Source organism: Alosa alosa, chromosome 15 (assembly GCF_017589495.1).
Source record: "Alosa alosa isolate M-15738 ecotype Scorff River chromosome 15, AALO_Geno_1.1, whole genome shotgun sequence".
Taxonomy (NCBI): domain Eukaryota; kingdom Metazoa; phylum Chordata; class Actinopteri; order Clupeiformes; family Clupeidae; genus Alosa; species Alosa alosa.
In genome coordinates, this window is record NC_063203.1 from 5186945 (window position 1) to 5207143 (window position 20199).

Consider the following 20199-nt stretch of genomic DNA (forward strand, 5'->3'; position numbering starts at 1 on the left):
CTGTCATGACAGTGCATGGACCCAAAATGAGACCGCATATTCGCCTGAATCATATATGATATTCTCAATCATTTCAGATGTGGGGAATCTTTGGTATTCTCCATTTGGTTGGTAGATTATCTACTCAACGAAATATAACACACTATTCACTTTGTGCAGTAAATCTCATGCCTGGCAAACAAAAACTGAATGGCTAGTAGGTTAACCTTGAAACTGAGATAAATTTGAGAGATATCAACATTTTGTCATTGTATAAATTATACTAATTGATACAACCTAGAGAGGGGTGATAATTAAAATAATAATAATAATATAAATTATATCTTGTCCGTTTAATTTGGTCATTGAACAGGCGAAAGACATGGACCGCTGTTTCCTGTTTGAGAGTTCTGTGATCGGGTCCTGAATGGGAGCCCGTGCAGGGCCGTACTGGAGACCCCGCGCTGCCTGCACCTCTATCGTCTCGGGTGAGTTTGTTACAATGTAGCATTTTCTCCGTAAATCGGAATAACTACACTAAAGATGCAATGTTTGCATATTGCAAGCTGATCGCAAACTTCAAATCGACCATGTCCTAAATGCCAACCCCAGTGTGTTTCGGCAAAGAGACAGATTTTAACAGCGAATTCCCAAGCATACCCCCCTGGTCCAAGAATATTCCAACATAAACTCATATTTAGCTAGCAAGGATAGACATACGCAATTGCTTTTTGTGGAACTAAATGGACAGCCCCGGCAATTTTTGTTACATGTTATCGTGGCACGCGAGTAATTCTTCAATGCGGTGTCTGTAATGTTTTCCTATTTTTCATTTTACACCTTATACGAATAAACCTGTAAACGAAAAATACAGCTAGTCGCTTAGCTATGGCTAGCTGTAGCTGTCTGGATTTGCTGTAAATCGTTGCCAGGTATCTAAACCTCTGAGAGAGAATTGAAAAATGCATTGTGAATGAAAATGTCACGATTTCACTAACTACCTTTACATTGTTGTTGTCAATAGGCTATCGGGTTGCAATGGGTTTACGTTGTGCTGTTTGCTATTAGCAAACTTAAGGTTCGGCATCGCAGGAGAAAAAGGTCCTCCATCTCTATCTCCATTCATGATTCCCTCTGACTGTTTCTGTTCTGCTCCAGAATCCCGGGTGCGATAATGTTAAATTATCTCAAAGGTGGCAAGCGGGATGCCTCAAATAAATTTAGTTCCGCGGCATTCCTGCTGTTTAGTTTTACAAGAGTTATTGGCGCCCCCGCCTACTTCATCGTGAGAGAGGCTATCAGCTCGAAATGATTACCTATACCGAATATCACTGACTATTTGTACAAATTACAGAACATCGGCGCGCTGATTAAATTCGCATCTTAGATAGGTCTGTGAAAATGCTTGTGTGCACGCAATTGTTTGTTTCTTTGTATGGAAATACGATATGTGTGTGAAAACCGCGCTTTTCATCTCTGAGAAGGCAGAGTAGTCTCCGGGCTCACAACACAAAACAGTTTAGCCCGCGTCTGCAATAACAAACATTGGGCCAATAAGCCTAGGACTGGGGAACTAAAATCAGAAAAAGAAACTGGTTCTGTATCATTGGAAGTAAAGCAAATCAGTGCTTAGGTGATGTTTACACCAGCCTTTAAATCTGTGTTGTATTTGTTTTAGTCTGTTGTATTTTTTTATTATTCAAAGTAAAATGTGTCTGTGGCTTTAAAATAGTATTTTGTCCAGTCACATGAAGTTTTGCCTGTTTTTATGATTTTTGTTATTATAAAAAAATGTTATCGTCAAACACTGGCTGTTAGGTTAATGTTACCCTATTCACAGGGCATGTTATGTTGAGTGACATTCTCATGAATTTATCCAAATGAGAGGTGTGGACTGTGGATACCACAGATTTCTATTTATTTATTTATTCACACACACACACACACACACACACACACATATATATATATATATATATATATATATATATATATATATTGCAATGACTTTAAACTCATAGTATTAGGTACAGCTTGCCTGTGTTAAAGTAAAATAGCATAATTTGTTAGCTCCTCTGTTGGCTGAATTATTTGTAGACAAGATGCTTCAAATAAATTCAGAGACAACAGTTGGATGAATTTATACTGAAAACATGCATTTTACTTAAATGAGACTGATACGTGTAGCAAGCCATGACTTGGTTATAGTTTGACCTACTTAGGCTTTAGGCTTCAGTTCATGAAGAAAGTTTGTGTGTTTAAACAAGATTGTCTGTTCATAGTCTAGCTGAGAAACAAATGTGCTTCCTCTTTTTCTAACATTCACAATGGTTTACAGTTGACATGGATGATGAAGACGGCAGGTGCTTGCTAGATGTAATTTGGTGAGTGTGAACATTTTCTACGTGTTTAAATTTGAATTGCATACATGAAAACATCAGCATGTGTACCTCTGTTTGAATGGTTAAATCAGAATTGAAGACTGACCAAATATACATATAACATATTATTTATAACTAACATATTATTTTTGCCTTTTTTAACAAACAGTGACCCTGAAGCACTCAATGATTTCCTCCATGGATCAGAAACACATGTGAGTATTGAGAGACCATTTAAAGAGGGGGTTAAAGGAGTACTTAATAACACTGACAGGTCAGGGTGCACATTTCGTAGCATCTCGGCATAAAACAACACACACAGTTGCATCTATACACAACACCTCCCTGCTCCCCCCGCCTCAATCCTGCTTCCCCTTCAGGTGTTTTCATGTTTCTGTCGTAGTCTTTTTTTTCTGCTTATGGGTGTTCTGGCAAATGAGTTCTCCTCTTAATTTCAATCCTTCAAAAATTTCCTCTTTTTGAAATACATAAAATTAACACTAATCTATTCTAATGCCATCCTTTGATTTTCCCTGTCTTTTCCTTCCCTCTATAATTTGTCTGTTTCCTTGCTTTCCATCCTGGTGGTTGGTGCTCCTCCCTCAACCCACTTTCTGCTCCTCTATTTGTGTTAACTTCTTCGGTCCCGTCCTTCTGTCTCCCTATCTGGTCTCTTTCTTTCCTGGGTATGTCTGTGTATAGCTGGACACTGACGACCTTTTGGATGGCTCGAGTGACCCGTCCAGCTCGTTCTTCTCCAACGCTGGGGTGAGTAACACCCCCATCCCTACCCTGCTGTCTCCATCCAATCTATGTGGCATGCTTCTTCCAGACACCTCCTTACCCCAACACCTTCTTCATCGGAGCAGCTCACTCGAACTCTCATGACACCTGAGGCTTTAACCTTGTTTTGTCTCTATCCACTCTGTCGCCTCTACTATGTTCATTTATGTTAACTCCTTCCCGATGCTTTTAACAATTCCTGAACTGTCATGAACAATGTGTGTTTTGCAGGGCCATGTTTCCGAAGTCCAACCTCCCACTCAGATATCGGCCGGTGAGCCACCAGGGCTCCCGAGAGTCAGCGTGGACTTGGATTTCTTGGAGGATGACATTTTGGGAGGGTCCCCTGGTGGAGCCACTGGGGAGGATGGTGGAAGCAATGGTGTTGGGTCCAATCATGAGCCTTGTGACATCCTCCAGCAGAGTCTTGCTGAAGCCAACATCACTGAACAGAGCCTTCAGGAAGCAGAGGCTGAGCTGGACCTCAGCTCCTTTGGGCTCTCAGGCCTAACACAAGTGGTCCAGCCCCTGCCGGACCCCAGCTTGTCAGGTGCTGGGGGTACAGCTGTTGGTATTGGCGTTGGAGTTGGTGGGGCAACCCAGATTTTTTCTGGCCCTGCCTCGGGCCCCTCTACTGGACCCACCAATGCCACACCAGACATGCTTGGGTCAGTACTGGCCCACCCAGGTATTCAACTTCAACAACAAGTTATGAATAAGGCAATCAGTGTCCAGCCTTTTATGCCACAAGTAGGCCTGGGAAATGTGACACTTCAGCCCATCTCTAGCATCCAGGCTCTTCCCAATGGGAATCAGTCAGGCCATTTAGGCTTAGGGCCGATTCAAGTAGTTGGCCAGCCCACTGTAATGACTATTAATCAGTCTGGACAGCAGATTTTGACTAAAGCCATGGGTGGCTATCAGCTGCATCAGCCAGGCCAGGAGGGTGCAGCTGCTGGAACCCAAGCCGGTCTTGGAGGCTCTGTTTTGAGTTCTGGTGGAGGACTGTTGATTCAAGGAGGCAAGGCCAACATTGGGCCCTCAACTTTGAATGGGCCAGCTGTATGTGTGAGTAGTACAAACACCAACAGCAGTGGTAGCACCATGACTGCACAGAGTGGGCTTGTAGGCTTTGGAGCTCAGCCCCCAGCTCAACCACAAGGTCAAATCATGCAAAATGTCATCATCCAGAGGACACCAACACCTATACAACCCAAACCGCCGCAAGCAACCATTCAGCCCAAACTGTTCAAACAGCAGCAGCAGCATCCTGTCCCCCACACATTACAAAATGATGCCAGCAAAGCTGTAGGTGTGCAATCTGTTCCTGTGTCAGCGCCGAATGTGACCTTTTTGACTGGCAAGCCTGGCTCAAATGTGGTTCTGAACACATCACAGGGCGGGCAGTTTTCCCAAGCGCTCTTCAAGCAACAGGCAGCCCAGGCATCAGGCAAACCCCTTAGTGTCCAACTCCTCAACCAGTCTGGTAGTATTGTAATTCCGGGCCTTCAGGGCCAGAATCACCAGTTCCTCTTACCCCAGCTGCAGGCTGGGGGACAGATCTTAACCCAACATCCCGGAGGCATTATTACCAGTCAAGGGCCCGGAGGCCAGATCATTGCCAACCAGATTCTGACGAACCAGAACATCAACCTTAGCCAGGTCTTGGCATCGCAGGGTCACCCAGGAGCCCACATCCTTTCTGGTCCCATCCAGTTGCAGCCTGGTCAGATGGGTCATCCAACCCTCTTCCAGATGCCTGTATCGCTGGCACAGACCCAGACCCAAGCACATCCCGTTACTGGACATGCCCAGACAGTCATCCATCCCATCCAGAACTCGCTGGCCATGTTGAGCCAGGTGGACGGAGTGAGCCCGGCCGTCAGCTTGCAGCCCACTCTACAGCAGCAAGGCGGCAACACTAGTGGAGCAGTCGCCATGGCTCCCTGCCAGCCAGGGGAGAGTGTGACGGTGCTGGGCAGCACCCCAGACCAAGGTGCCCACCCTGCACAAGCCCAGGCGCAGCCCTCGATCCTCACCGTGCAGACTGCTCTGCCGGTCTCGGTGGCCTCCTCCGTGGCCTCCTCATCTCCGTCCTCTACTGTGGTGACCTCGTCTGCGCCCATAGCGACTGTTCCGCTGACGGCTCCGTCAGCACAGCACAGCCCGGGAAAGGTGCTGCTCACGCCCCAGGGCTCCGGAATGATCCTCAGCCAGGAGTCTCTGATGTTCCTGCAACAGGTCAGTGTGCTTTACTCTTCCCTCCTCCTCCTCCCCTCCTCTCCTCTCCTAGGTCCTGCCTCACAAAGCTATTTTGTCTGTTTCCTCTAAGAAAATTCATCATAACAAAAGCAGACATGGCTAGTTAATATTAGTAGTTTCCTTTGTCCTCTCAGGTGAACTATGCATATGATTCTGATTCATTGCTGTGAGTACATAAAAACATGGTGATAGTGGCAGCTCTGGCTACTAGTTGGTAAAAACATTGTGCAACCTCACAATGTATCAACCAAGGTGTTAAGATATTGTAATGGGGAACTAGTAAAAGTGTACATATTTTTTCCAGAGAAAAGCAGAACAGTCTTTGCTGTTTAAGCCCAAGTGGATTGCAATGAAACAAATTAAATCTTGTTAAATCCTCATGTCAACTTTGGCCATGAAATTCCTCTTAGCTTACATAAGGTGTAGTTAATAAGCATGCAATTTATGAATTAGAAATAGATGATTGTTCAGACAGTTGGTTTGTATGACACTTGTTAAAGCCACATGCAATGGGGATATAATGAGACCCATCCTTTTTTAATCAAATCAACTAAATTTTAATATAGTTAGCTTACTTAAATCCAGTCTCTTGAAACGGTGCCATACTGTTTAAATGGTGTTGTTAATCAGGAGATTGTGTTGTAGGCTATGAAATTAATATATTTACAGAAACATAGAGACCCTGCTTGACCATTTTCATCTTTTGATATGCTTATGAACCTTTCCCTTGCTTGAATGTATAAATGTACTCATGTCAGGACCAACAGCACCAGACAGAAAAAGATCCATCTCTCCCCTCTGTGGGCGTACCTGCATCTGTTATCGTCAGCGGCAACTTTGCTGGTCTCACCCCCTCGGGCCAAGATGGCCCATTAGCTGAGCCCCTCCCGGGTCAGAGTCCCAGCCCGTCCCCGGGCGCCTCCCACATGGCAGCAGTGGTCACAAAGGTAGACGAGCCCATGCCCTGTGCTAAGCCCCACCCACTTGCTGCTGCCACTGCTGCCTATTGGATTACTCTCTCAAATTCTGTCCCTGCCCACTTTTCTTTTTACCGTGCTTCCTTGTTCAGCACCGAACACATCTGTCTAGTGTTTTGTTCTTTGCTGCTTTTCTTTGCTGCTGTTGCTCTGTTCGTTGTCATGTCTGCGTTATGTCTCTGAGTCGATTGACCTAGATGAGCGCTTCTGAGCATAATTATGAAGTAAATTGCAACGCTTTTTGATTTCTTACTATTTGTAAAGAATGCCTAGAGTGCTTTCTGCAGAGCCATGCTTCCTGACAGCATTTTGTCAGTGAGCCATTTAGTGGCCATACTGTTCCCAGAAGAAAGTGTAATGTAGTCAACCAGTATACACTGATTGTAGACTATATAATAATATTCACTCATGTAGACTGGCTCAATTCATATATGGTATGAAGATTTTTTAACAACCATTTATATGGCACAGAAGCCATAGAATGCAAAGCATTTAATGTTTGCATTTGCATGTTTTATTTATACAGAGTTGCAGATAACGTTGCAGGTATATGGCTAGCTAATTTATTGAGTTTCTCGAAGGCTTCTAGACTTTTGACATGCTTCTCACTTATTCTCTCATTAACTCTAACACCAACTCTGATGCTGCACTGTAATAATCAAATAATCAATCAAGCACCACAGGTCATTTCTTGGCCTAGTGTGATGGTGACCACTTGAAGCACCTAATCCTACACAGTCCTTGGCTGCACAGCCTTCACTTCCTAATGCCCCCCCCCCCACCCTCCCATTCACACACAGGGAAAGTATTATGTAATATGCTGGTAATCCTTGCTACCTTTATCTGCAAATGATACTACTCAGACCTCCAATAATTATTTCAAGGTAATGCAGGTATGTTGATTAAGTCAGGTTTGTGTTGCATTTCTGTGATCATGGAAGTCCGCATAAAGTGGAAGTGTGGCGTGCTGTGATTGTGTTTGTTTTGAGTTGTGTCAAGAGTAATTTGATACCTCCGAATCCTCATTTGCTCTCTGACTGCCTTGCTTCTATTGTTGTTTGGCTTTGTATTTGAGTTAGTGATGTTTGCTTAAAGTATTGAGATGGCCAGTCCTTTGCATGGTTAACTGTAGTGTACTGTGTTATGACACAGTAAAACAAAATATTGAGTTGTAGATTAATAGAATAAATCTTGGGTAGATTTTTTTTTTTATAATACGTTTAAAGTCTACATCTGTTTCTGGTCATCTCAATCAAAATGTAGAAGCTGCTCTTCTGCTGTTCCTCTGCTTTATTGCCAACAAAGTATTTGAACGTTCTAATAATGATGGCCTGCAAATCCGCCTGCCCTCCAGGTCTCTACGGCAGGACCCCAGCAGCCACTGAGGATCCAGACTGCATCCCCCTCCCAGCCTGTGATGGCTGCCAGTGCAGTCTCCCACTCTATGGCTGATAGCCCTCAGCAGTCCCAGCCCTCTCCCCTCACTGTGGGCCAGCGCATCCAGTCTCCTCTCCCGCAGCAGCCGCAGCCCGCTCCCCAAGCGCAGACCCCGACGCCCTCCCGCTCCTGCACCCCTTCATCCATGCCCTCGCTCTTCATTATCCACAATAACCAGCTCGGGGGCTCCCCTCAACCTGCACAGCCCATTCCTCAGATGCTGCAGCAGCAACAGCAGCAGCAGCAGCCGCCTCATCAGATACAGACACAAATCCAGGTGCCACTCCAGGCCCAAACGTCTCGGCCTCCGTCCCAACCCGCCCCCATCCAGCCGGAGGTGCCGCCGCCCTCGTGCTCCCCCAAGCCCCCGCAGTTCCACCCAGCACAGCTCCACTTTGCTCAGCCGGGGGTCACGGCCGCCACTCCTGCTGGGATGTTGAAGCAGCAGGTCCAGATTTCCCAGCTGCTGGGCCTGACGCCGGAACAGCAGCACAACTTGCAGTTGATCAGTACACAGCTCCAGACCCTCTCAGCCATCGCTCAGCCTTCCCCTCAACAGAAGCAGCTAAGGGACAAACTGCAGCAGGTAGCTCACAGTAATCAAGGGCTAACTAACATTTTTGATGTGGTGGTTGGTCTGGATTCACACATTCTTGCTTGTTTTGGTCTCCCTTTCAGGTCCAGCAGAGCATCATCATTCAGGCCAAGCAGCAGCAGCAGCAGCAGCAGCAGCAGCAGCAACAACAGCAACAGCAGCAGCAGGCACAGGCTGCCCAGGCTCCAGTGGCTGGTCAGTTCAACAAACTGCCGGAGCCACCCGCCACTCAGGTTATTACGTCATCTGCCATCACTTGCCCGCCTGTCACGGTTCCATCCATGATGCAGCAGAAGTCCGTGCTGGTGAAGCCTTCAGCTACAGGTAATTCATCACTTGTGTTCCTGTATGTTGTCCCCTGCCGAGGCTGCAACATTCTACAACACTTGCACAACTTTCAAATGTAAGGACGGTCAAACATAATGTAGCGTTCTATGCTGGTTAATTTTCATTTCTCATTCTAATTATTCTTTGTTTATTGTTTCAGGCTTGAGTGATGCACAGGTATTTCCTGGAGTGGTTGGAGCCAGTGTTAACCAGGCAATTGCGCCACCGAGCCTTAACCAACCGGTACAGGTAAATAAATAAGACCACTACTATAACTTCAGCTCCAAGAACAATCAAAATCATGTACACATGAACATGCATGTTTGTGTTGTTTGGTTTCTTAGGCGAAGCAGGGAGTCATCAGTGCTGTGGGAGGGCTTCCGGTGCTTAACCCAGCTCTGTCCCAGATGCCTGTGGCCCAACCTGCTGGTCCCGGACCTGTCCAAACCCAGGTACAGCATGTGGCATGTTGCAGCAGCCCTCCTGTAGTGCTGCCCTCTGATTAGGTGTCCAGTAAAGCTGCCCTCAGATTAGGTGTCCTGCTTAGGTCAGTGCAGAGTGTATCCAGCAGCATGTTGTGTGCCAAGGAACAGAATGGCGACGGGAATTCCAATGCAATCAATATTAATGTGTTTTTGTTAGAACATAATGCATAATGAGATTACTTGTACAACTATGTCCAGTTACTCTGCAGACAATGTTGAATATGTAACCATCAATTATCTGATTAGGTCTGTGTTGCCTAGCTTTTTTTTAAAATACAAAGCAATCATAATGTAACTTATGGTTTATTTTTGCACAATCATCACAATCTTTGCTTGCCATAGGTTATACTGACTGTGTGTTTTGCCTTAAGTGTCTGTTAGTATAAGTTTAGTAGTTGTAAAGTTTTTAATTTGTGCTATTGGTCTACCTGGTGCAATGTCAAGGACAACATATAATCATGTTTTGTTTCACTCATTCAGCAAACTTCAACTATGAAAATGCCTTTCCTCATGGAACCCAGCAAGGAAGCCAGGTATGCAAGGCAGACTTGACCTTAGTTATGGTCAGGAAGTGACTTTCTGACCATGACCTGAAACCCCATGAAGATGATGTGCAGGCTCATCTTAAGGTCCTTCTCTCATTTATCCATGTCTCCCACTTGCTCGTGTGCAGGATGCTGGAACAGCTGAGGAAGCAGCAGGGGTCAGTCCTGCACCCCGACTACAGCTCTCCATTCCGCTCTCTTGAGGACAGCTTGCACAGACTTTTGCCCTATCATCTTTACCAGGGCACAGCCTCCTCTCACCAGGACTATCAGAAAGGTAACTCTCACCCATCACAAAATACCGTTTGATCTGGTGCTGGTGGGTCGAATTTGTGTCTGATATGGGTCAGTCATAATCTTCCTCCCTTTCATTCTTTCATCATTTCTCCAGTGGACAGTGAGTTTGAAAGCGTCTCCTGCCAGCTTCTGAAGAGGACTCAGACCATGCTGGATAAATATCGTCACTTGCTGTTTGAGGAATCCAAGGTAGCAGTTTTCATACAGTTCTTTCATGAACTGTTTTGTCCTCTTGTTTCATGGCTAATTTATGAATAACTAATAAACTAATTAATGCTCTGTGGTTTTGTCATGAACAGAGATTGGGTCCCTCTGCAGAGATGGTCATGATTGATCGCATGTTCATTCAGGAGGAGAAGATTGCTTTGAGCCAGGACAGGATACTGGCAAGAGAGAGACCAGGTACACGCATTTGTGTATATGTATTCTTGACAGATTGGTATGTGTGTGTGAACCAAGTAAGAAAGTTAAATGGCCAATTTGGCGACCTGTGTTCTGTGCGCCTAGTTTCTTGGTGTTTTAAGCCCCCAAAGTTGTCTTCAAGGCAGCACTGCCTGGAAGGCGCTAGGGTTAGGCATGGGTTAGGTTTAGGATTAGGTGCCTTTAAGCCTGGAAGACGACGTTGGGGGCTTAAAACACCATTGAGCGTAAGCCTACTAAGAAAATGCAGTAGTGAATGTAGTCTGTGTCTATACGCCATTTGATTCAGTCCTGGAAGGTCATGTGAAAGGGCAGCCGTGGCCTACTGGTTAGCACTTCGGACCTGTAACCGGAGGGTTGCCGGTTTGAACCCCGACCAGTAGGCACGGCTGAAGTTTAAGATTAGGGGATGGAGGGGGGCGCTGGAGCAGAGGGCACTCTGGGGGCAGGGGCAGGAGTAGGGGGGGCAGGGCCCATGACTGGTGGGACACCAGTAGGCACGGCTGAAGTGTCCTTGAGCAAGGCACCTAACCCCTCACTGCTCCCCGAGCGCTGCTGTTGATGCAGGCAGCTCACTGCGCCGGGATTAGCGTGTGCTTCACCTCACTGTGTGTTCACTGTGTGCTGTGTGTTTCACTAATTCACGGATTGGGATAAATGCAGAGACCAAATTTATGGTCATGTCAAACACATGAGCTAGGAATCACACATTCAATATCTGGTACTGTAGATTTACAGAAAAATATTTATTAGAAGCTTATTAGAACTCACTAAAGCTCTGTGGATACTTTAATATGTACTGCAGCACTGTATAGTTATGTATAGTATATATACTTTTTTGATCCCGTGAGGGAAATTTGGTCTCTGCATTTAACCCAATTGGTGAATTAGCGAAACACAAACAGCACACAGTGAACACACAGTGAGGTGAAGCACACACTAATCCCGGCGCAGTGAGCTGCCTGCTACAATGGCGGCGCTCGGGGAGCAGTGAGGGGTTAGGTGCCTTGCTCAAGGGCACTTCAGCCGCGGCCCACTGGTCGGGGCTCGAACCGGCAACCCTCCGGTTACAAGTCCAGAGTGCTAACCAGTGGGCCACGGCTGCCCCAAAGTTAACCAGTTTGGTTGATTTTAGGTTGAAGCTGTTAGAAGTTGTTTGCACCTGGAGTGGTAGGCATTACAGATTTAATATTGTATAGATGTTGGGACATTCCATTTGAAATCAAGAGGCCTCCACACTGAATCTTGAATTTGCTTCCTATGCAATGACTAGTGTATAATTTCTTTGTTTTAAGGGACACTATTTAAGATCTTTAAGTCCTAAAATATTGTCCCACACCTGCATGGCTTGTTGAAAATGGTTGTTTTTTTTAAGTGTTTTGGAGCAGATTTTGCCTTCTATGTCTTTGAACTGCAACGCGTCAGATCTTTTACAGTTTGTAACTCATGTTGTAGTACTTTCTTACCAACTAGCAACCGTTTTCTAAAGTTGTGTCTTTCTTTTCTCTTCCATCTGCATTACAGAAGAGTTCGTGGCCAACTCTTGCCTGTTGGACAGTGTCACTGTCAGTGCACAAAGGCCGGTGGCAGTTGAAGCCAGTTCAGTCAGGCCAGCCCCACCAGCCATGGGCCCTGCCCCCTACCCCTGCCCCTGCTCCCGCTCCTGCCCCTGTCCCCAGTGTGCCCTCTGCTCCAGCACCCCCCTCCATCCCCTACCCTCCAACCAAGCTGGTGATCAAGCAAGGCGGCGGTGGGGCGTCTGTCTCCTGGTCGACCAGCTCTGTCGCTGCGCCTGCGCCGGCGCTACGGGTGGCCGCCGACTCCTCAGCAGCGCCCTCCTCCTTCAGTCGAACTCCGTCCGCCCCCTCCCGCCCCTCCCACCACAACAACGACGACGACGACGCTCTCCCTCAGCGGACTAGCAAGCCCCCCATGAAAACGTACGAGGCCCGTCAGCGCATCGGCCTGAAGCTCAAGATCAAGCAAGAGGCCGGCTTGACCAAGGTGGTGCACAACACCGCACTGGACCCGGTCCACTCGCAGCCCCAGCACCACTCGCAGCCGCCCACCCCTGAGGTGCAGCCCCCAGCACCACCTCCGCCGCCGCCGCCACAGCCCAAAGCTCCCGCGGCGTTCCCCTCCACCACCGCATCGGTCATCAGGACTCCCGCTCCACCTCCCGCCACGTGCACCTCCACGGCCTCCTCCAGCAATAGCACGGTCACCACGCATTCAGGGCCCAGCCAGCAGGACGCGCCCCCTTCCTACCCCTGGTCTTCCTCGTCTTCGACTTCCTGTTCCGCCTCGCAGATGAACGGCACGCTGGAGCACCGCGAGGTGCCCGGGCCCAAGTGCCCGCCGGTGTCCACGTCCACGTCCACGCCCTGCCGGCTGCCGCTGCGGAAGACCTACCGCGAGAACGTGAGCCCGCGCATCCGGCCGGGCGTGCCGGGGGGCGGCTGTGAGGTGGCCCCCAATCCGCCGGCGCTCGCCCCAACGCTACCTGCCTTCCCCCCGGCGGCGTCGTCGTCCTCGCCCTCTCCGCCCGCCCAGCTGCGCGCCTCGCCGCAGCCGGAGCGCACGGTGATCGCCAGCGTCAAGCTGGAGCACCAGGGCGGCCGGGGGGGCCAGGAGCGGAGCGCGGGAGGAGGAGGAGGAGGAGTCGGCGAGGGCGCCGGCCAGGGTGTCTCCCAGGCGCTCCGCTCCACACCGGGGCTCGCCGAGGTGGAGGACGTGTTCTACCGCGGAATCAAAAACGCCTACCACCGGCACCACCGGCACCGGCCGCCCGAGCAGGCGGAGGCCGGCGAGGACGAAGTGGCGGCGGAGCGCGACGCCGAGGGGGGGGCACTGCGGTCCAAACGGTTTGGCGGCAAGAACCGCGAGCGGCCCGGCGGCACGTTTCGAATGGACCAGCACGCGCCCGGCCCTCCCTCCCCCTCTGACGGCTCGTCCTTCGCCAGAGACTCTTCGCTTCCTGCCAAACGCTGCAAGTCGGACTCCCCAGACATGGACAATGCCAGTTTCTCCAGCGGTAGCCCCCCGCCGGACGACTCTCTGAACGAGCACCTGCAGTGCGCCATAGACAGCATACTGAACCTGCAGCAGGGGCCCACGGGCCATCCCAGCAGCAGGGGCGGCTCAGGCAGGCCCCCAGGGGGCTCCCACGGGCACCACCACCCGCACCCATCCCAACGCACTGTCACCTCTTCCACCTCGTCATACAGACCCTCCTCTTCCACGGCCTCCTCGTCCTCCTCCACGACTCAGCAGGTCGGAGGTCGAGGTCAGAACGGAAGCCTGGTGACTCAGACACACAACAGATAACAGCACCCCATCCACCCTATAGGCGGGCTAGACTGAACCAATAACAGCTGTTTTGATATTTTGATGTTTTTTTTAAATAAGGGAATAGAACGGGCAAGCATCGGTTCAGCTGTTTTTGATAAAAGTTGATATGGAAAAAAATGACACTCTTTATTGTACAAGTGTCCACGTAAGTGTACTTCAAACACAGAGAAAGAAGTCCACTTTCAATAATGGAATCAAGAAAATATACCCTTTTTTTTAACGTCTGGTTGCAGTAAGCAGGCTTTTAGGCCTGTTTGTTAAGCAACCCCCCCACACACACACACACACACACACACACACCCTTATACAGCACAACTCCGCACAGTGAGTCTCTTCCACAACAGAATAGTTCTGACAATATCAGAGGGGTGTACAGGTTGACCCAAAATCAGTGTGTCCCATTTTCCAGTCTAATTCTCACCATTGTACTGTGGCTTCATCAGTGTCGTTTAACATAATCACTCTTATTTTGAATGGATGAATGTAATGTAAATCAATTATTTTTTTTGTGTCTACATGGACATGCCATCTCTCTCAGTCTCGAGATGAGGTGCTGAAGGTTACAAGAGGGTTGAAAGCCTTCTCTAGATCATTTAATGAATTCTCCCATTGATGTCCATTCTCTCAGAAATGTTGTGTGAAAGGACATTTTCAGCTTTGATCAACAGTGACTGTATTCTGAATCGAAATCATAATTTGCTCGGAATTTCAATCAGATCCTATACTAAATGAGATTTTCACTTGCAACAGTCAACCATTACCGAAGCAAATGACACTTCACTTTAACTTGAATCCATTCCAATTTCATTCAGACAAAAGCAGAGGAACTCAGTTCTCACAGTCATGAGAGGGTTAATTCTGATAAATAATTGCTGAAAAGAATAGCGTTAGACTTCTAAATTGAAACATGCCTTTCAAACATGGGTATGCCACATAATCCAGAATGATACAATGAGTGAGGAACACAGAATTGGTTTCCTAGGAAGAACTTCCAACACAAAATTCATGAATTACTTACTGCGCATCAATTTTTGGGGGATCTTATGTATTGCTGTGAGCATTGACAAGGCCATTTGCGAAAGCCCCGGAGTTGCCCTTACAAAGAAATATTTCTATGTCTGTTGATGGTTGACGTTCAAAAAGTTTATAGACATGGCAGAAGCAATGACTTGGGAAGAACAATAATAATGTAAAAAAATACAAATGTAAGAATTTGAAGTATAGTACTACAGATTAATTTTGTATTGTATTTATTGTGTATAATGATGCTTTTTTTAAAGAAAAGGAACTGTACATTTAGTAAAACTGTAAATTAAACCTGGCTTTTATGAAAGATAAAAATGCCTTTGTTTTTATTCTGGTTTTATGGCAAAATTAATTTGAACACACTAGCAAAAGAAAAATCATAAAAATCATTTTAAAAAATGGCACTCTGCCATTATGTGTTCTTGGTGTAAAGTGTTGATTGGCTGGAATTGTTAATGGCTTGGTCCAAACAACTAGAAGACTGTGAATAGAAACTTGCAGACAAAAGTATTGGATAAGTCATGGAATAGATCTTATTTAAATCACTTTTGGGTATGTGCTGTTGCTGTTATTTGTGTTAACATCCAGCAGGTGGTGCCACTTGATCTGTATTGGTTGGAGATGGGGCTCACAGTCCTTGGGGGAAATATTTGTACTGTGCACTGTTGTTTTTAAGTTTTGTTGGGTTTTTTTAACTGTATAAAAGCAGGGTATTCATCCAGTATCATTTTTACAATATTACATTATTCATGTACAACATTTTTATAGCAAACACATTCAATTCCATTTTAATTCGATTTGTACGTGTCAGATGGCACAGTCGAACAAAAATTCTGACCCCACCTTAGTCATCTGATGTGCCAACGTCCATCCCCCCTGTCCTGCATTACATCTAGCTTAATCACCATCTTCACCCTAACACTTTCCAGAACTTGCTTGAGAGTGCTCATCAGGGAACACCTCAAGAGGAGGTTCAGAGGGAGGGAGAGACAGAGAAGAAAGCTTTGAGCCAGTCGGGGCACTTGAGTCCTCGTCGGTGGGAGTGTGTGTACTGTTGCTGTGAGCGCAGAGAGAGAGGAGAGCTGGCAGATCCAGAGCGCAGCTGAAACCTGTTAAGACTCTGGAGAACACCCATCCCTTTCCTTCTCCTCACCCACTGCACCATCCAGGCAAACAGCAAAGGAGACTCATCCTAGAAAAGTAATTTTGCAGGTTTCAATTCATCTGTTTTTCTGCATCTTTTTTTTTTCACAAATCAAGGTCATCGTTTTTGGATAATCGCATTGCATAATCTTGAGATAGGGTAACGCAAATAGGTAAGTGGAATTTTGCTTCTGGTAAAATATATGGCAGTGATGGATGCGTGCGCTTCTTTTCCCCTTACTCTAATGGAAAATTTCCATGGAGGTCCTGAAAAGAAATAAAGAGTTATGCGTCACTGTGCATGTTGGAATATGTCTTGGTATTATGATCACGTTAGTACTGAAGGAAAAGATTTGGCATGAGATTTGACATGAACGAGGTCAGGGGCCATTTGGGCCCGTTATTTCACAAAGGCCTCATTGCGTTAAGCAATGATAGCAAACTTTCCAAATGCTATCCACAACTCCAAATAAGCTCCAAAACACATGCCCTCAATTCAACAGTCTCTTTTGGTGTCTGAAGCCACAAGGCATTTTCCATCAGCATCGAAGCTTGTGAATCATAATCCTCCAACTGGAGCCAGAGGGAGCGCACCGAACAAAAAAAGTACAGAAAACCAGTTCTGAGCTTCAATACACGACTCCATCTCCAGTTTTTATTGCCCTATCCCACAGCTTTCATCCTTGCTTAGTGGAGAGCAAGCCCTTCTCAACTCTGTGGATTTAGCCATTTTGACAGGTACCATTTGCTCCCTGTTCATGAGCAGTTTGACTCCTTGCATCACGCAGTTTGAATAACTTTATCCGATCGAATAACGTTTAATGTGTGTTAAGTTTCATTAAGGTTCATTGTGGGTCAGTTTAAATCATGTTTATTGTGACTGGTCTTTCTTCATTAATTGTGTTCTATCAGTGTTGATTTTTATTTTATAGTATTTAAAGGGCTTTTACTCTCATACTCACAAACTGCATATTGTTCATCTTGTGTGAACTTCTTTACAAGTCCCACACTTGGCACTCTACACTAGGCTACATTGGCTAATTGAACATTCCACTGAGAGTAGCCACTGGAAAAGACATCTCACCCTTTTCAATATAAGGAAATGAAGTATCTGTGTGCGTATGAAGACCCTGGCTGGGTGTGTTTTCCAAAATGAACTTTTTCCAGGCATGCACAGACAATGCCCTACACTCTGAGAATTCCCTCCAGATTGGATATTTAAAGGACCTTTCAGCAGCAGCCTTTTAGGGCTTTTTTTGGTATATCCTCGATTCACTAGGAGAGTAGAAGAGAGTTTATACATCAGTGTTATACAGTGATATATTTTTCCTTTTTTTTTCAGCGACCTTTTAAAAATCCGGCCAACTCACCACAGAGACTGTAAACACCAGTCTTACCAGAGGATTTCTATATTTGGAGTTTGCTACCCATTGCTAAGCAAGGAACTCGTTTATTATATAAGTGCAGGAAAAAGAAGAGGGCTCTCTGAGGATCATACAGGAAACAAGAAAACATAAGACTAGCTAAAAACACACATACATTTTGTAAAACTTCTCCAAGTCCTACATTCGAAACAATGTCTCGTTGGGGGCGGAAAAATGACAAGAAGTCACCTGAAGTGATCCGGACTGTGACAGAAGGACTGAAGTCCCTCTATCGCAAGAAGCTTCTGCCACTGGAGCAATACTACTGCTTCCATGACTTCCACTCCCCAAGTCTTGAAGATGCAGACTTCGACAACAAACCAATGGTGCTGGTTGTGGGCCAGTACTCTACAGGGAAGACTACATTTATCAGGTAAAAGAGTCAGGAGTAGGTTTAACTTAGGCCAAACTTGGTTTTACTCTGTGTGGCTGTGATTCTTAGAAGTGAGGGCTTACTAAACCTTAACATATGGACATTATCCAGATACCTGTTGGAGCAGGAATTCCCTGGCAGTCGAGTGGGGCCAGAGCCAACAACAGACTGCTTTACAGCCATTATGCATGGAGATGTGGAGGGGCTAACCCCAGGAAATGCCCTCATTGTGGACCCCAACAAACCCTTCCGCAAGCTCAACGCCTTTGGGAACTCATTCCTAAACAGGTATGCGTGCACAGAACACACAGGTTGTACAAGGATACCTCAAGGAGTCGAGGGAGGGACATGAAGATAGATTCGAAATTCTGAAGAAACTTTTACTCAACCTCCCCCAGTTTATAACAGACGCGCTGGGTGTGGAATGGAGGAGTGGTGATAGTGTGAGAGAGAGAGAAAGAAAGAGGGAGAGAGAGAGAGAGGGATAGAGGCAGCATGATAACTGAAAAATTGCATGACAGTCTGTACTCAATGGAATGTCAAGAGTCCATGCCAAATTTTTGAGAGGGGTGTACTTTCCTTATTTGTGGAAAAATGGAGAAATGAAGTGATATTGCGAGAGCGGGTGATGAAAGCTAGTGTACTTAAGGAGAGTTGTGGTAGCACGAAGAGGGAGGCAGGGTATCCATGGGTAGACAAACTAATGACGTGAGAGAGCTAAACAGAGTCAAGGAAGGTCTGAGTCAAACGCTCCCCTTTGACCTGTTTACCCGTCACAGTGCCAGGGCTTGGTGCCTGGCTCCCAGAAATGTCTTCCTCAAGTTGAGCTAGCCATGGAAAGAATGTGCTGAAGCAATGTGTAGGATAAAGTATGTATGCTCACAGATACAAAGACTAGCTACTAACAAATAAAACAGCATAGTTAGGCTTGCTTGACACTTCCTAAAATTGCTACCATGTGGTGCTGCAAACATTTTATCTTTCATCATCCCATAGAGCCTTGAAGGGTGTGTTTGTGAACATGTTTGCTTGCCTCTTTTCTCCAGCTTCCTTTGGAGGGGAAACACTCGGCTTGTGAAACTCATTTAGTGCAGGAAGCAGCCTTGTTGTTGTAGGGGCAGATCATTAGAGGCCCATATTGTTTAATTCTGGCACTAGTAGCCATTTTCCTTCAGGAAGCCCTGTGCAGCTTGAGCACTTCCACACAAAGAAACAAGGTGGGAGGAGTACGGTTAGAAGTCTTCCCCGTTAATCACAGTGGAAACCATGATGTGTGGAAAGTTCCCTTTTTTCACAATCTTTTCAGATACTCACTAAACACAATTGTTCTCTTCAATACACATTCTTCCACGTGAAGTTCAATACATGTGTTTTGATAAGATGTTCTGTGTGATCTTGAGTATTTTTTTCATGTTGACAAGAACATATTCATACAGTTAAATGTGTTAGAAACTGAATGCTAACGTACTCCCTCTCATCATTTGGAACAGCACACTGAGCTCTGAAACCAGACCCTGTAACATGTTTGCTATTAATAATCTCCCCGTCTGGTTGTTTTCGGCAGGTTCCAGTGTGCCCAGATGCCCAATCAGGTCCTAGAGAGCATCAGCATCATCGACACTCCAGGCATCCTGTCTGGGGCCAAGCAGAGAGTGAGCCGAGGTGAGGCCAGCTCAAAAGGTAAGGAGGGGGGGAGGAGTAGAGACACCTGTCCCAGATTAACAGCAACATCTCCTGACTCCTCTCACCCTGCTAACCCTTTTTGCTCTAACACCACAAGCAAGCAAGCACCTCTCCACATATGGAGGAGACCAGATAGCAGTGGAGCGAGGGACACCACCTGATTCAGACATAAAGTCAGAAATAATAAACACTCAAACGCTGAGGCAACAGATTCCTCTGTACATCTGGTATGATCTACAAGCTGGAACGGATCTGAGAGTGAGCAACATAAATCTCCTAGAGAACACAACTGCTTCTATCTCCAACAGTGCAGATTCATCCATGTTGCAAAATCCATGCATGAAAAAACACAGTAACATTGGCATGATGCTAACATACTTTACACATTAACTTGATTTATCATTTGTCTTGAATACAGAATTAATATTTTGCAGCGCAATTTACTTCATATTTTCCAGACACAACTGTAATCCATCTGGCACATGTTAATGTGGAAAGACCCACAAGGGTTTTGAACATTTGAGAAAGTGGAAACAGAAGGAATTTAAAGATCTGTGTGCAATCACCGAAAAAAAGTGGTGGTGTCAAATGAATCCTTGTATAAAAAGACAACACCATAAAGGATTTATAAATAAAGAGAAGGAAACATATTACTGATCCATCGCAGGTTGAGGCATGTTGCATCTTGTAACTTTGTTCTGTTTTGTGCAT

The 20199-nt window shown here is 46.3% G+C and overlaps 2 protein-coding genes across 4 annotated transcripts in view; both read left to right on the forward strand.

The window, feature by feature from the left end:
* Positions 1–371: 371 nt before the first annotated feature.
* Positions 372–15180, forward strand: bicra (BRD4 interacting chromatin remodeling complex associated protein). The gene is given in 16 exon segments (XM_048264608.1): positions 372–467; positions 2318–2363; positions 2530–2575; positions 3063–3128; positions 3375–5384; positions 6164–6352; positions 7737–8405; positions 8498–8738; positions 8902–8990; positions 9086–9193; positions 9707–9759; positions 9900–10048; positions 10163–10260; positions 10368–10470; positions 12013–12124; positions 12126–15180. Coding segments are annotated over 16 exon segments (5730 nt in total). The 5' UTR covers positions 372–406; the 3' UTR covers positions 13816–15180.
* A 597-nt stretch (positions 15181–15777) lies between these two features.
* The window catches only part of ehd2b (EH-domain containing 2b), a 6583-nt gene continuing 2161 nt past the window's right edge, over positions 15778–20199 (forward strand). Inside the window, exons 1-4 of one of the 3 annotated variants that reach the window (XM_048265370.1) lie at positions 15778–16181; positions 17351–17805; positions 17917–18093; positions 19370–19485. In XM_048265370.1, the coding sequence (XP_048121327.1) occupies positions 17585–17805; positions 17917–18093; positions 19370–19485 (514 nt within the window). In that variant the 5' untranslated portion in view covers positions 15778–16181; positions 17351–17584. The remainder of the gene's footprint in view (positions 16182–17350; positions 17806–17916; positions 18094–19369; positions 19486–20199) is intronic. The other 2 variants (XM_048265372.1, XM_048265371.1) reach the window with 2 other exon arrangements.